This window comes from Glycine soja, chromosome 1, assembly GCF_004193775.1.
Source record: "Glycine soja cultivar W05 chromosome 1, ASM419377v2, whole genome shotgun sequence".
Taxonomy (NCBI): Eukaryota; Viridiplantae; Streptophyta; class Magnoliopsida; order Fabales; family Fabaceae; genus Glycine; species Glycine soja.
In genome coordinates this window covers 2711156-2728577 of record NC_041002.1, presented here as the reverse complement: position 1 = coordinate 2728577, position 17422 = coordinate 2711156, and the positions used below count along the sequence as shown (strand labels likewise).

Here is a 17422-nt window from a genome sequence, read left to right as displayed (position 1 = left end):
TTAATTCTAGAGTTGAAGTGTGATTAAGATGAGAATCAAGCATACCAATGGGCATTAATTAGAATGTCAATTAAAACATGCCCTCAATTTCTTTTGACTTGTAATGGATTTTTCATGCTTAACATTCAAATTAGGCGTGGTAATGCTTTGAAGACCTCTTTTAAATCTCTACTTTAATACTTCTGAATGCTGTTGAAATCATGATAAAAAAAAAAGAGAAATAATCAATTGCACGAAAAAATTATCACAAATATTTATACAAACACAAACTAAATTAAAATGCCAAAAGTCTACAATATTCCTGTAAATTTTACTCTTATGAATATTTTAAGTCACAGAAATTACTCTCTAATCAACCACAATTATAACACAATATAATACTTATTTTTCTTTTGTTCAAATTATACATATTCGTTTGACTTCCCTTTCCTAACCTTCCATTTATTTTTCTCTTTTTAAAAAAGTCTAGAAAAATATTCTGAGCAAAAATAAATAAAATACGTTTATTTGTTATATTAATATTATCATCATTCATATTTTAAAGCAACTAGGTTTTTGACTCTTTGGCTTGTACAGTTCTACCCTTCTAATTCCGAAATTAAGCAAGTGACCTGACCGAACATGGTGAATTCCCTATAAATAAGGGACAAATGCCACCACTCCTAGGCTTGAAGGCGCTACTCCAAACTCCAAACTCCAAAGCACCTTCACCCTCTCGAATCTCAATAACATTCTCTCTCTCTTTTCCACTTTATTCCAAAACTGGACCTCACTTTACCCCAATCTAAACCCGAACCCGAACCAACCATGTTCGGACCAGCCCAATCCACTTCCGAACCTCCGAAATCCACTCTCAAATTCCTCTGTAGCTACGGCGGCAAAATCCTCCCTCGCTACCCCGACGGCAAGCTCCGCTACCTCGGCGGCCACACCCGCATCCTCGCCGTCGATCGCTCCATTCCATTCTCCGGTCAGTTCTCTCTCTCTCTCTCTCTCTCTCTCTATCAGTCAATTTTCAATTCCTCATAGTTTAAACGACGTACTCGTTTGCGTTTTGCGATATTGTAATAATAAACCCTAATCGCGTGTGTTGTACACTACAGAGCTATTGCTGAAACTGGAGGAGCTCTGCGGCGCCTCCGTGAGGCACCTCCGCTGCCAATTACCCTCCGAAGACCTCGACGCTCTCGTCTCCATAACCTCCGACGAAGATCTCGCAAATCTCATCGAGGAATACAACCGTGTTTCGTCGCTGAAAATCAGAGCCTTCCTCTCGCCGCCCACGCCGCCGAGATCGCCGAACAAGTTTTCCACTGCTCCGTCGAAATCGGCGTCCATCTCCTCCTCCTCCGCTTCGTCATCGTCGTCGTCTTCATCGTATTACAGCCCTACCGGCTCCGGTGAATCTGGCCGGAGATACAGGGCTCCGGCGCTGGTTTCAGACTGCTGCGTACATCAGATGTCGCAGCCGCCGGCGTATCCGGTCGGCATGGAGAAATCGAAATCCTCCGGGAGGAATGTTCCTCTGCCGCGGTACGGTTACCACCACGGGAACGGTGGACACGTTTATCTGATCCACAACGGGAACCACTGGCAACAGCGTTACGGTGTCGTTTAGAAGGAATATTGAAATACTGGAACTGAAGTACTGAGATTAAGACGCAGGTGTTACTATAGAAAGAAATTGATAAACGGAAATTTACGATGATATATAATATAATTAAACGAAGATGAAATACCAAAAAAAAGAAAAAAAGAGGGAAAGGAAAGAGTTCTGAATATATCTGTGATGTAAAGTGGGGACTGTAAAAAAAAAAACCTTGACAAGGATTGCGGTTTTAGTAGCTCTTGATCCTTGATTGCCCATTAATGAATTTCGCTCCAATTTCGTGTTTCCTTTCGCTCCGTTTTGTAATGACGGTGAGTTCGTTTCGTCCTTTTCCTTTTTTTTTTTTTTTTCCGTGTTCTCTTTTATTCGTTTGTTTGGGTTTTTTTCATTCATAGCCAAATTGTTCTGCTTCGGTGGTTCTATGGTTTTATTACCTATTCATCTGTTTTCGCTTTGGTTATGTCCTTATGCTCTTTCCGTGTCATCACTGTCGTTGCAAACTTTTTCCCCCAACATTTTTTACCCCTTTGAATGGTTTTGGATTGATTAATGATTTGACATTTCTGTTTACAGGTTTAACTGATGGCTGAAAGAAAATCTTGCACAAGATGGCATTTGGGGCGTTTCCATGTAAGTTTCTTTTACCCTACAATGCATAAATTTGGTTATGCTCTTTTATGGCAATGCAGCTGTCATCACCCACTATTCCATGTTATTTATCTTTTGTTGATGCTCCATTTTTTGGGTAAAAAAATTTGATTCTTATTCCATTTCCCATTAGGAACTAGAGTTTGTTTAATGGGTATTTAAATTTTTTGAATTGTCAACCTAACCAGTAAGGTTTTTCAGATAATAAACTTACCATATATTATAATTTATGATTGATTTTCTTTTCTCAGTGCATAATCTATTTCTTCCAGTTAGAGTATCTTGTATAGTTTTAAAAAAATGCACTGTGGAAATTAGAGTTATTTGCTTTGTTCTCGGACCGACGCAAAACCTACATTTGACTAAGACGAATTAAATTATTTTAGAACTTATTTCTTTGTTTGGTGTCCTTATTGTCTGCATAAATAGTCTCTCCGTGTTTCATTCCTTTTGAGTAACTAATGATGATCAGATTCAGCTCTGGGGTTCTGGCCAGATTCAAGTGAAGTGCTGCTTTTTATTTTTATTTTACTGAAGTGAAGTATTGCTATGAACTATGGAGACCATGAACAAGTGACGATATCTCGGATTCGTATGAACACCAATTGGAATGGCAACGAATGTTGGAAAGACATAACATGGGGGACCAGACTCCATTTAAGGGATAGAATGAACTCATAACGAAAAATGAAAATAAAAACTATCTCATGACAGCTGGCACATGAATATTTAAAGAACTTGAACTCATACATAAGATGAGAATATATGGTACAAAACTACAAATTGACAGAACCAACATACATTAAGAATATTTTCCTTTTTTGAAAAAAAGAAAAAGTAACATAAAAAAACGAGAGAAAAAAAAACAACTAAAAACAGGGTCATCGTTTCAGCATGGAATTGTTAAAATAGAAGATTTTGTATTGGAAATAAAAGGACCTCCACTCATGTAACATAAAGGGAAGATTCCTTTCGCCATCTTAATTTTGGAAGAGATATGAGAGATATTTCACCTGCCCATTTACCCGGAATCAATGGTGTTAACTTCCGGAAGACGATTTAAGGATATTTTACCCCACCATATGCTATCATTTATTCCCATCTCTTTTAGATTATATTTTGTGCTTCAACATACAGGAGTCATAAAGTGAGTCGGGTATTAACTATTAAGAATACACTTTTTAATCTACTCTCTTTATACTTTTTATTAATTACAATTTATTAAAATTATAAAATTAAGAAAGAGATTTATATAAAATAATATTTTTTAATAAATTTTAACTGATAAAAAAATATGTTCAAAATAGTATGAGTAATTCAAACATATTTTTGAATAAAAGAATGTGAACTTTAACCCAATAAAAGAGAAAAAAAATTGAGTTTGGGGAATTGACAAAGCGATGGATGATGGATCTCTTCAAAGTTCAAGCATAAGCCTTGTCTGCTCTGCATTTTGGTGCAGAATTCGTGGCATTGTAAGGTTATTGTTTAACAACAAGCAAACATCAAGATATGTCGGTGAAAAAAACGCTGAGGAAAACAAAAGGAAAGGCTAAGGGAGAAGGTATAGATGCCAAAACCAAAAGAAGTAAGCTATGAAATTATTTTTATTTTTATTTTTTAATCTGTAATTTTATTCCTAATTGTAAAAAGAATTTAAGCCAATTCCACCAAGAATCAAGATTTTAGTCATTTGTGTCAAATTATAACTAGGTTTAAAATTTTGTTATCACTATTATACTAAAATAAAAAGTTGAAAAAAGTAGGAATGTTTATGGCTCTAGAACTATCGGTGACCTAATATGACCCAATTATATTGACTTGGATTTTACAAGTATTTGAGTCGAATTTAATCTAATTTAATTAAAATTTAACATAAACAAGTTGGATAAAAAAATTATTTTTTTAATCCAATCTCACACATATCATATAATTAAATTTATTATTATATATAAATTAATTATTAAATGTAAAACACGTTAATTTTTAGCTCATATATTTTATTAGATTATTAAATTAAATCACTTATGATTTTTTTTCCTTTTTAATTTATTTATTTTATCTTTGTCTTGATTTTGTTTATGTTTTCTCATACTTATACAATACTTTATTTTTGTCTAAAATAAAATATCATATTAACATTGAAATCATCAATTTTATTATTTAAATATTGTCATAATTTGATCTCTTTTGAGTGTTTTTATAATTATATACTTGAAAAGCTTTAGGCAAAAACAAATTATTATTCTTAAAAATTATTTTTTTTCAAAAGAAATATTTTTTAAATATTCAAACCCGATTAATTCAACCTATTTATGATCGGATTGGGTTGGATTAAATCTATATAAAAAAATTATACAAATCTAACCCGACTCATAAATTTTTAGTCAAGTTTAGTAATGAATTTAATCAAACCTAATCCAACCCAATCCGTGAACACCCACAACAAAAAGAAACTTGAATAAAATTATAATATAATGTATTAAATTTCAACATACACTTTTAAATAAGAATATATAAAATGCATCAAATTTAATGATCTTACTTACTCTTTAGGTCGATCTACTAGTAGAAGATTTAGGTAGTTTGCATAAGAACTTGAGTTTAAATTTCATTGTCATCATTATATATAAATAAATAAATTACCTTTATGGAATAGCAAAATATATATTGTAGATTATATTTTAACATTTAGTTTCATTCTTTGTAACAACAAGTTACTGGTTCAACTAATATTGGATTTGGTCTTCTTAAACAAGTTCTTAGATTCAAACTTTGTAAATGAAAAAAATCTGATTAGAAAAAGAAAACCTCAATAAGGTGGTCCAGTTAAATTTTTTAATAAAAATTAATAATCATCAAAGTTAATAAATACTTTGTAACAATCACACACACTAAAAAAAATCCAACCTTTATTAGGCTTAGCCTAGTTAGAAAATTCATTGGCCCACGTGAGCTAGCTAAGCCTGTAATGGGATGGACTAACTTAATAATCTAAATAAATTTGTATTTCTATTTTTATACTATTATTTTTGTTTTTAATTTCTATACTTTGAACAAAAAATTCATACTAAACTATTAAAAATAAATAAGTATAACAAATAAAAATGTTAATGGGTTGAATCTATTTGTAATAAATTATTTTGTTATAACATAAAATACTACCAAGTCAAAGATATATAAATAAATATGTTAATAATACATATGAAATATTGATAGACAATATATCAAAATAGGACTATTATAATACTAAAATATGAAAGTAAATTCGTATTTTTTATATTATATATGCTAATTATTATATTATAATTTTTTTCTTCTATGTTAATTATTATATTATTAATGCACTTGTGATATAATATTCTTAGAAAAAAGGAAAAAATAGAGTTCAATGCTTGTTCGGCCTGCAATTTACAGTTGACCAGGGTGGACTAGCAAATTGTTGGCATACAACTACACTGAGTTAACCTAATCCAAATGTTTGTTGGCTTGCTGTGAGCTAGTCCAAAATAGCTAAGAGTAGACTAATTCAAAACGACATACTCTTCTTGGAAGAGAGAACTTTTTAGATTTCCTCTTTTTTTGAGAGAAAGTCTTACTATTTTTTTTTTATAAAATGATTTACATTTATATAGTTTTTATTTGTTTCCCATATTATCGGGTAAATTTAATCAAGGTTAGTGTTAAAATATTTAGGAAATATCTCAAAAATATTATTTTATTTTAAAAATATTTTATTGTAAATGATATCTTAAGAGTAGTTTCTACTGATTGGCTTATTTGATAAGGACTAGGAGTCCAACTCTTATATAAGCATATTTTATATTTCATCTAACACGTATTATACGTAAAATAATGTCATTTAGTATTTTCATTTTCTCTCTTTTTACTTGTATATATAAAACCCTATTCTAGCATGAATCATACTTTTTTTTATCCGCATATTTTTTGTCTAAAGATACCGGAGTAGTATTGGAATACTACATTAGACGTCTGATTAATCCGAGTGAAGTAAGATACAATAACTATATGTAATATAGCTTCAGTAAGAAAAAAAGTGAATGTAATAAAGCTCTTCTTCGAGAATTTAACTTGAGACTTTCATATGAATATACTAGTCCCTTAAGAGCTGATTTACACGCTTGGCAATTATTCATAATAATGATTTTATTTGATTTTAAGAAAAAACATTTTTATTTTTGGTACAGTAGGAAAACATTATTACTTTGAATCCTAAAACTAGTAGTAAAAAGCAAAGATAAATATTAGAGCAAATTAGAGTAAGACCTTTCGAAGTTTTGTGTAAGTACACAAGTACTTTCTATTTTTTTAACCATTAATTTTAAAAGATATATAGGTCAATATTATGAGAATTTATGTTTATTAAAAAATATTATGAGAATTTTCAAGAGATATATTCTCGTAATAATGCGGAACCATTTTATTCTTTTTTTTTAGTCTCCATTTTATTCTTTAGATATGAAAGATTCCACTTTCTTTTTATCACTAGCAAATATCTTGCGAGTTGGGAGTAAGCTACTCCAGAATATCCAGGTATTTTATATAGAGTATTTGTGAAAATATTTTCCTACACACGATATAACTAGGTTTTGGTTCGTGGTCGTTTTCCACTTTGTAGCTCAGCTTGGAGTGTACTAAAACACCCTAGAGTTTTTGTCTTTTACTTGGAATAAAATCCTCAATAAAATGCTATTGAGACCAATTATTGGATTTATAAGAATTTGAAACCAACAGTAACCAAATTTATCAGATGACTTCAAATGGCTAGGATTAAAATGCATTAATAATTTGAACCAAAAAGGTGTGTTGATGACACCCAAATTGCCCAGAGACATAATAACAACATATGGAAACGAAGAAACTAAAATATATACACTACATACAATGAACAAAGAGCATATATATTTAAACCTACCCTTAATGTTAGTTGTGGATGGACTGACCACATGTATTTTTGTGTACAGAATCATTCTCTCTGGTAATTTTTTCTAAAATTATAGTGTATTTGAATTTTCATCCACACAATTCAAATGAAGATTATAAAAGTAATTTCTAATTGAAGTTGCTTTTGGTATATCTTGATGCAAAAATTTAATTAAAAATATTAATTCAAACACACACTTAGTAAGTTTAAACCTTCCTTGTCCATTATTACTTCTTTCCACTACTTATAGGGCTAATTGTTATGAGCTACCACTCAATTAAAATGGTAAACTCTCTCACTTGTCCAGTCTTTAATTCTTTGCAATCGCTTTATAGGAATTTAAGCATTGCTATTGACTACACTTGCAAGGTTCATCAAGTGTGGTATTGGCTTTTCTTTCATCCTTATCCATATTGTATGTCATATTGTTCTTCTACTTCAACCAAATATTTGTCCTCTTTCGTCAAATGTACGTCATTCTCATCATTGATGATTTGGCTTCTCCTTCTCCCAATCGAATTTGGTTTGTTCAAACAAACCTTTTAAAATAAAGATATACCTACAAGTTTCCGATTATAAAACGTTTCCTAATATGTTTGACGTGGGTCTAATTAAAACTAACGACAAAAAATGCCTTGCAGTAGTTGATGCCTTCTGATGTTGTGTTGTGTTTGTTGGATATGTGCATTAATTCAAGGGCAAAGATGGTGAAGTGTCTCACAATTCTTATCCGAGGAGAGGAAGCACAGAACCAACAAACACAATGTTGTATTAACATAGCTATTTACAAATTCAACCAAAACTCAACCCACACTGTCACTGGCACACTCTACAACAAAAATCTGAACTTTTGATTGATTATTGTAAGTTGTAACAGTAACTAAGAAAAGAGAATGAACATAATCATGGCTGAGATTTTCACTGCAGAAAAAATGATGCAGCAAAGGCAGCAAACAATCTGGATTTCACTTTCACTAGGTTGTATCAGAAGTTTAGGGGGTGTTTGGTTTAGTTATTTTCTATTTTCATTTTCACTTAAAACAGAAAATGGTGATGAAAATGTGTTTGGTTGGATTTCTGAAAACATTTTCAGTGAAAATGAAAACAGGAAACAACCAGAAAATGAAAACAATAAATTCTCATTTTAAGTGTTTTCACTTGAGAACAGAAATCTCATTTCGGGTAAAATGAAATTGCAGTAGTTTTAACCAAATCTAAAAATACAAAAAGATAAGAAGTCAATATACCATAAATTTTTAGTATTTTTGTTTCATGAAAACAGAAAACAAGAAATCAAACCAAACATGTTTTCAGAATTCTAATCTTTTGAAAATGAAAACAGTTTTTAAAAAATGAAAAAATACAAATCAAACACATCCTTAGTAATCACAACTAGTGTTAGGATATATAAAGGCTTAAACTCAAATTAAAGTGAGCAATGTGAAACTTAAAGATTTTTTTTTCCTACTCGGGTTCAAAGACTCCTAGATTTAGCCTTCTTTTCATTCTGCACTACATAATTAGAAATGTATGAATCATTAACTATAACTTTTCATATATTTATATGATTTAATTATTTATTTGATCCCAATAATTTCATCATTTGTATCTTTTAATTCTTATAATTTTAAAGTGATTTTTTTGATTCCTATAGTTTACATGTTAATTCTCTCTTAATCATATAGTTTGAAAATAGTTTTTTTAATCCTTATAGTTTACATTTTAATTTCCTTTTAATTCCTATAATTTTAAGTGGTCTTTTTAGTCCCTATATTTTATATTTTAATTTCTTTTTAGTCTTACCATCAAAATATAAGTAATATTATCCATTACAATTAACTGCAAAAATATTAATAAGTAATTCGTAACTAATTTATAGCAGGATAATTTATAATAAAAAAATAGTTGATAATTTATAAATAATTTGTAGCTAATTATTTTTATATATATTTTTGTAGTAAAGACTAAAATTTAATTAAAATATAAATTATAGGGATTAAATTACTTTCAAAATATAGAGATTAAAAAAGAATTAAAATACAAACTATAAAGACTAAAAAAATCACTTTTAAACTATAGGAACTAAAAGAAAATTAAAATATAAACTATAGGAAGTAAAAAAATAACTTTCAAACTATAGGAACTAAAATAATATAAATCGAGAAACTTTAGGAACCAAATAATTAATTTAACATATTTATATTTATAGGCTCAATGAAATTTTTTTATTTTTTCCTTTCAATATTCATCTCTATATGTATATGTGATTTATCAATTCTATATATCTTTCAATCTACATTCTTTTATTTCTATATATAAATTGAATTTTAATAAAAAAAATTAAACAAAATCGTGAATAGATAAAAATAGCCTTATGTTAAAATTTAAATTATTTATTGTAAATTTAAAACATAATTTATATATTGAAATATATTTATTTATTATCATTTTCAGTTTTAATATCATTTATGTATTTAAAAATATTAATTTATTATGAATTTTATTTATATAAAAATAATTATTTATTATATCATGCACAAATTAAAATACTAATTTTAACTAAGATAATATTGATGTGACATTCGTTTAATCTCTTTGGCCTTTCAACTTTTTTATTTGTTCTTTTCAATAACATAGTATATTAATCTGTACAGTACAAGGATATATGCTTATTTTACATAAATAAAAAATTTAATAAATTATATTTTGTGTTTGATAAACACTTTACATTATAATATATGATTATTTTTAATTAAAAGCATCAACCAATGCATTTCTAGTACAAAGAAGTATGATTCAATGTATTATAGCCAATGGATATAGACTAATGACTTGATTTAATGGTTAACCACCAATCCAAACTACTTTACTCACAACGATTAATCATATCATTTAATAAGCGTGAAATTATTTTAACTTAAACAATAATGTTGAATTTGAGTCTTCCATATACATTCAGAGAAAAACTATCCACAAAGTAAATACATATGTTTGAATTAAAGATTATAAATTTAGTTGCAAAAGTAAACAAAGTCTTATTTCTTCAAAATAAATATTTGATGTTTTAAGAATAATCAAACAACTCACAAAACAAAATTTATTCTCTAAACTGAATTTGGAGCACCTCTGACAGAAAATCAAAGATAACCTACAGAAATAATAAAAACAAAAACTTTGATCAACTCTTTCTATAGTAGTGCAATTAAATTCATTTCTATATAAACCACTTCATAAATCTTAACCTTCTAAAATGGTCAATAAGATTATTTTTTTTTGTCAATAGGCCCAAAGACTTGTTCAACAGAAACACGTCCAGAAGTAGAAACCAAACATAGAATAACAAAAGAAGTTGAATGTTACCGACACTTCAATTGTGACTCTTTTTCAAAATTCTCTATATAAATTGATTAAAAAAATGGTAAATTTTGTTTGAGTATATAGAATTTCTGAAACAAAGAATCTTCCCTCTATTTCTCCCCAATTTTCCATCACCATTTTTCCTCAAATTTCTCTTCTTCTTCATCCAGAAAATGAATCCCAATCCCAACACCAACGATTTCCCTCTCCTCTCCCACCTTCTTAACCACCTTGATCCCCAAACACACCCACCCCTCCCCGCAGAGCTAGACCAATCTCTATTAACCCAATTCCCTCACTTGAACCACCCCAGCGTGTTATCCTCACTCGCCCGTCACGCCTCCACCCTCAACGTCACCCCCACACTCTCCCTCCTCCGCACCCTCGGCCCCCGCCCAGACCCCTCCGCTGTCGCCGCCGCGCGCGCCAGGATCGCCGACCCCCACGCGCGCGAGGACGGCGGCGAGGCCCACGTGGTCCACGCGCTGGTGCGCGTGGACGACACGCACGAGGAGTGCGTGAAGCAGCTGAGAGCCTCCGAGAAAAAGCTCCTCGAGGCCTATGCTGAATCGGTGAAAGGGGTCGTTGAAGAAGTGAGCGAAGGAGTGGTTGGGGTATTGAAGAAAGCGGAGAGTGAGGAAGTGGAAAGGGTTGATCTCTCTGGGTCCCACTTGAGGATTCTCCCCGAAGCGTTCGGGAAGATTCGTGGCCTCGTTGTGCTTAATTTGTCTCAGAATCAGTTAGAGGTATACACTGTTTTCTGTTTATCTTTGTGTGTGTTTTTTTAATAGTCTCAGAATTTAGTTTTTGTGTTAAATACTCGGAGATCTTTGCAGTGTCATCCTTAGTAGTCTTATCTGACTCCAAGGTTTTAAATATGTTGCGATTTTGTCAGTTTGTTGATATCGTGACAAATCGCAATAGAAAAATATTTTTACAATGGAACTCTCTATTGTAGAAAATTGAAATATGAAAAATACAGTGTCATAACCATAAGGGAATTATTGGTCTATGGTCAATTCAGTAGCAAAAAAATATGGAATCGTGGATAAATGTATGCGGCCGATGTAGTTGCAATGGGGTTGCAGACAGTTAAGAAATCTTGACATTGCGGCCCAAATCACGGTGGCAGACCATTTTTTAAAACCTTGTCTGACTCTAATAGGATTGCTTCATGTGCAAGATACTTATGATCTCAAACTAAACAAAAAATAATAATCCACATGTTACTTTGAAGAGAAGTAACTTGTGTAAAATGTGAATTCTTCTTGTTTGCTGTTTAAAATACTATACAGCTAACTGAATTAATTGATAGTGTATGAATAAATGTCATTTACTTGTCCAAGCTAGATCCAAGTGAGATAAATGTACTCTTTTTTTAATCATTCTTTAAGACAGCTGCATGTATGAAATAAGAAGGAATGGATGAAACTGCAGTGGATCGTTTGTCGTTGATTATTTGAAAAAAGATTATGGCTTTGGTTATTGTTGCTTATAATTTTAATTTTGGATGTTTTCATGTGGTCAAAACAGGTGATTCCTGATTCAATAGCAGGACTACAGAGGCTTGTGGAGCTGGATGTTTCATCTAATGTTTTAGAGTCCCTACCTGACTCTATTGGATTGTTGGTTAATCTGAAGATCTTTAATGTGTCAGCAAACAAGCTAACTGCTCTTCCTGAATCCATTGCTCTTTGCAGGTGTGTTTCTTGCATGTTCTAAAATCGAAGTGTCTTCTGTATAATATAAAATCATTTGTGTATCTTTGTCTAATAGTTTACGTTTTGGGGGATAATTAGTTCATAGATAAGTGCTAGGAACACATTCTCTAAGACACTCTTTTTAACATATTCTCTATTATTGATTAACATTTATTAAAAACTAAAATGTCACGAGTGAAGTTTATTAGGCAGGGAGCGAGACTTACAGAATTGTGATTTTCAACAAATTTCAGCCAATAATAGAGTGTTACTATCATTTCACTTAGTTCATAATATGTTATCAGAGCCTCTTTGACCAAGTGGTCTAGAGTTTAATTTTTTGCCGCCTCCATTCTTATAAGGAAAAAGAATCCATACACAAGCACAAGGTAGGCAAGCTTGTGTATTGTCATCACTGCAAGCCAAAAAGGCTCTTGTGTGAGGGGACTTGTTGGAAATATAATATAAAATCATTCATATATTTTCTCCTAATAGCTAGTTATTGAACAGGTCTAGTTCATGATGCTTCTATTTTGTGCTTCTGTTAAGTTTTTCTTTAATGCAACTGTAGGTCACTAGTCGAATTGGATGCAAGCTTTAACAACTTAATGTGTCTGCCAACGAACATGGGTTTTGGACTTGTTAACCTTGAGAAGCTCTTGATCCATTTGAACAAGATACGATTTCTTCCCGCCTCCATTGGAGAAATGAAATCTCTCAGGCATCTTGATGTTCATTTCAATGAGCTTCATGGCCTACCTCAATCCATTGGGAAACTCACAAATCTGGAATATCTGAATGTTAGCAGTAACTTTAGTGACATGACAGAGCTACCTGAAACACTTGGTGATCTGGTCAACTTAAGGGAGCTTGACCTCAGCAACAACCAAATCCGAGCTCTTCCTTACTCGTTCGGTAGGCTTGAAAAATTGACAAAGCTCAACCTGGACCAGAATCCAATCATAGTTCCCCCAATTGAGGTTGTAAATCAAGGGGCTGAGGCTGTGAAGGAGTTCATGGCCAAGTGGTGGCTCGATCTCATTGAAGAAGCTCAACAGAAAAGCATGTCCGAAACACAAAATCAGCAAGCACAGACAGGATGGCTCGCATGGGGAGCCTCATTGTTGAATAATGTTGCTGAAGTTTCTGAAAGTGTTGCAGAATATTTTGGCGCTAAAAAAGCTCCTAGAGACCCATGGTTGGATCAACAGCTGTGATACAAGAATATCTGGACTCTGCCTACATACACTGGGTTTATAATTTCGTGGGATGTATAGTTTGTGATATAGCTTTTGGACTCTTGTTACCACTGTAATCAATACTTTTGTTTTTCATCTTTTTTTTACTTGCAGTTATACTTACACGGTATAATTTGTTTGGCATTACTGTCTGATCAGCACGTGGTTTGTATGAGATGGTAGAGAAGTACGTTGCTTGACCTGTACCTAATTTTGTTTAAATGCAAAATTCCCTCTTATGGTTATTGAGAGATTTTTGTTGAGATCTCAAGAAATTGTTTTTTGAATAGTTTGAATAAAGTGGAATTCTAAATAAATATGAGGAACAATCCTTGTTAGATCACAGTACCTCAAGTAAAATATCAAGGCAAACATACAAATCAGGACTCAAATCCTTAATGTTATTTATTGAGTCATTCAGGTGATCATAAATAGCAATTGTGGGATCACAGCAGGAATGAAGAGAGCATAGAGATTACTATATTTGCAATGAAGATCGGAAACATAACGAGGTAAGTTTCGGTGAGAAAGAAAAATTAAAATCCTTAGTAAAAAAATATTAATAAAACACTAAACTTAACCGTACCAGGAAAGTAGTTTTTCAGCTGAAAACCACAAAAGAGATCAGTGTTAATGCATTTACAGATAAAGCCAACTCATCAAAGTAAATAATTAGAAAGTTCAATTGAATCCTAAATTCGAATACAATCAACGGTGACGATTAAAGTGGTCCATCATGGACCATTTTTTTACCTATTGTCCTGCTGCAATCTACTTTTGAAAAATGGTTCCTTTCATTTTGATTAACTTTGCTAGTTAGTTGCGCACGTGACTATCAACTAACTTTATTTTCTTCTTGCCTTTGAGGATTTGTCTAACGAGTGAAGTACCTCAAAAATCAAAACCACCTTAGACAAATCCTTTGAATTTGATTGTGTTAAACATTTATGTTAACTAAATAGAGACGCTATTTAGTGCGAATAACAGTTTCACTCTTGCACACGAAAGGCACACATGATGCGGACTTCTACTTTTTTTATGAATAAAAAAATATTAAAGAAATAGCAAGTGTTGTTTTGGAAAGAAAAAGACACGTTTTTTGGAAATAAAATCTCCTCTCTTTGGTAAATGGTAATTGAACTTCTCAATCTCAAGTTTCTCTGGCAAGATGAAGACCTTTCAGTTAGCAAATGAGTCTTCTTCTCTACTTTCCTTATCTCCTAAATTTATCCTCCCAGAAGATGAAAGACCACAACTTTCAGAGGTTACTTCTCTGGACTCAATTCCCATAATTGATTTGAGTGATCACAGTTATGATGGTAATAATCATTCATCCTCATTGGTGGTTCAGAAGATTTCACAAGCTTGTGAGGAATATGGATTCTTTCAGATAGTGAACCATGGTATTCCTGAACAAGTTTGCAACAAAATGATGACAGCAATTACTGACCTCTTTAATCTGCCTCCAGAGCAAACAGGACAGCTCTACACAACAGATCATACCAAGAACACAAAACTTTACAACTATTACCTTAATGTGGAGGGTGGAGAGAAGGTGAAAATGTGGAGTGAATGTTTCAGTCATTATTGGTACCCTATTGAGGATATCATTCATCTTCTGCCACAAGAAATAGGGACTCAATATGGGTGAGAAGTTTTTTCTCTTATCTTACAACTAGAATCACTCTTTTTTCCTATCCAGTTCCTCCACCACCGCGAACCCCAGTTAGATACGGGCATGATATGCTTTTAGTTATTGGGAGATATCAAATTGACTTGTTGTCTAGAATTAAATAGTATAACATAGGATAGGACAATTCTAAATTAATTACAAATTATGATAAGCTATAGTAGTTTGTCTATTTTTGTATGTTATGAAACACAAACGCAATATATATTTGGTTTTGTTCACAGGGAGGCTTTCAGTGAATATGCAAGGGAGATTGGTTCATTGGTGAGAAGGCTTCTAGGTTTGTTATCAATAGGGCTTGGAATAGAAGAGGATTTCTTACTGAAAATATTTGGGGATCAGCCTAGACTAAGAGCACAAGCAAATTTCTATCCACCATGTCCAGATCCAGAGTTGACCTTAGGTCTTCCTGTGCATACTGATTTCAATGCTCTCACAATTGTTTTGCAGTCACAAGTTTCTGGTCTCCAAGTGATCAAAGATGGGAAATGGATTGCAGTACCTGTTATTCCCAATGCATTTGTTATCAACCTGGGAGATCAAATTCAGGTACCATTGATGTGCTTTTCCCGTAGTTTCTCTCCTTTTTCTATAAAACTTATGCATCCAGAGATTAATTTATTTCAGATTTATACAATGAGAAAGTATAAGTTAGTATATTTAACAATTTTAATACTGTTAGAGAAAAGGCTAGATGCACACAAGTTTAATGTACAAACGCAGAACTTCTGTGCTTAGTAAAAGTAAATGAATGAAACTTGTATTCACACACATACGAAAATATGCTTAATTTGTTGGAGATATGATTAGGAAGTTATTATTAAATTGGAATTAGTCAGATTTAGTTAAGTTCAGTTTGTAGTTTAATAGATTTGATCTTGTATATATAAACCAACACTATAAGTTTAATGATCACATTCCTTCATATTCAATCGAATTCATTTCTACTACTTTTTTTAAGTCTCAGATTTTTCTTGTTTGGGTTTGCCATCTATAAGAAAAGTTCTGTATGTGTCACTGTTAATTGAAAGGACAAACTAAAGGCCTTCCAGCTGGAAGCCATTGTCTTCAGCATGTGCATGCACGTTCACAGGACCATGGTCCTGATTTAGCATTTTAATTAAGTTCTTAACCATTATCTATCTGTTGTTCTTTGCAATGTGTTGATATTAAATTTGAGGGATAGCACTAAAAAATCTAAAAAGGGTGAAGAGAGAAGAAAAGGAGGGGAAAATCTTGGTTCAATTACCAATTAACAAAAACTAACAATTGGGATAAAAAAAAAAAGAGGTGAAGTAATGTAGGTGACTTGATGTGTAGGTTCTTAGCAACGGAAGATTCAAAAGTGTACATCACAGGGCTGTTACCAACAAATTGAGTCCACGGGTGTCGATGGCAATGTTTTATGGCCCAAACGTGGACACTACAATTGGCCCAATCCAGGACTTGATAGATGAAGAACACCCTCCCAGATACCGAAATTATCGCTTCTCTGAGTTTCTTGAAGAATTCTTCAAACAAGAAGGCACGAGGAGGATGGTTAAAGAAGTCTTTGAGTTGCCATGTTAGAGATTAAATAATTCTCTACACCCATTTATGGTAAAAAAAAAAGAAAAAAGAGGAAGGGTCTTATTGTAATAATGCAAGAAAAAGTGAGTTGTGAAAATACCAGCTCTTGTGCCTACAAGGCTACATCAATAATATTTTTTTATGAGGGTTACATCGATAATATAAATTGGGTTATGAGAGGGATCGATGAAATAATGGACATAACTAAATAAGAGTTACTGTTGTTGTGAACCGGTTGTTGTCAAATAAATTTGAGTTCCTTTAGTGATATATTCACAATTTCACATTCTCTCCTATCCCATTTTCTATCCTTTTTTCTTCTTCTTCCCATTTCTCTCTTTATTTCCATCCCATCATTTATTACATCTCTCTCACACACCTTAAAAATGGGATGTACGCTTTTTTCCAATAATAAATAAATTGTGTTTTCAAAAGTCATTACTTCTAATTTCATTGTTGAGCCGGAGAACGGCATTTGAGATGTTATATAGAAGAGCAAAAAGTGATGCACTGATATGTGCTAGATTATAACATCTAATAAAAAAGAGAAATATCTACACCAAAAAGTAAGAAGACTTTTAACCATGTATATGATTTTTTTAATAACAAGCTAAGATTCATAATTTTTATATATGTGAATTTAAGATAAATTTATGTTTCAGATTA

At 32.0% G+C, this 17422-nt stretch overlaps 3 protein-coding genes across 3 annotated transcripts; all 3 read left to right on the top strand.

Moving 5' to 3' along the window:
• The first annotated feature begins 653 nt into the window (after positions 1-653).
• On the top strand, positions 654-2201 carry LOC114409530. Its single transcript, XM_028373020.1, has 3 exons — positions 654-970; positions 1104-1920; positions 2183-2201. Exons 1-2 carry the CDS (start codon positions 808-810, stop codon positions 1616-1618), a joined length of 678 nt encoding a protein of 225 aa, XP_028228821.1. The 5' UTR covers positions 654-807; the 3' UTR covers positions 1619-1920; positions 2183-2201.
• Positions 2202-10605: 8404 nt separating this feature from the next.
• LOC114409519 (plant intracellular Ras-group-related LRR protein 3-like) lies at positions 10606-13750 on the top strand. The gene is made up of 3 exons (XM_028373010.1): positions 10606-11305; positions 12093-12259; positions 12831-13750. The coding sequence occupies exons 1-3, from the start codon at positions 10733-10735 to the stop codon at positions 13474-13476; spliced, it is 1386 nt and encodes a 461-aa protein (XP_028228811.1). The 5' UTR covers positions 10606-10732; the 3' UTR covers positions 13477-13750.
• Positions 13751-14604: 854 nt separating this feature from the next.
• LOC114409511 (protein DMR6-LIKE OXYGENASE 1-like) lies at positions 14605-17044 on the top strand. Its single transcript, XM_028373000.1, has 3 exons — positions 14605-15144; positions 15412-15736; positions 16508-17044. Exons 1-3 carry the CDS (start codon positions 14666-14668, stop codon positions 16754-16756), a joined length of 1053 nt encoding a protein of 350 aa, XP_028228801.1. The 5' UTR covers positions 14605-14665; the 3' UTR covers positions 16757-17044.
• Positions 17045-17422: the final 378 nt, after the last annotated feature.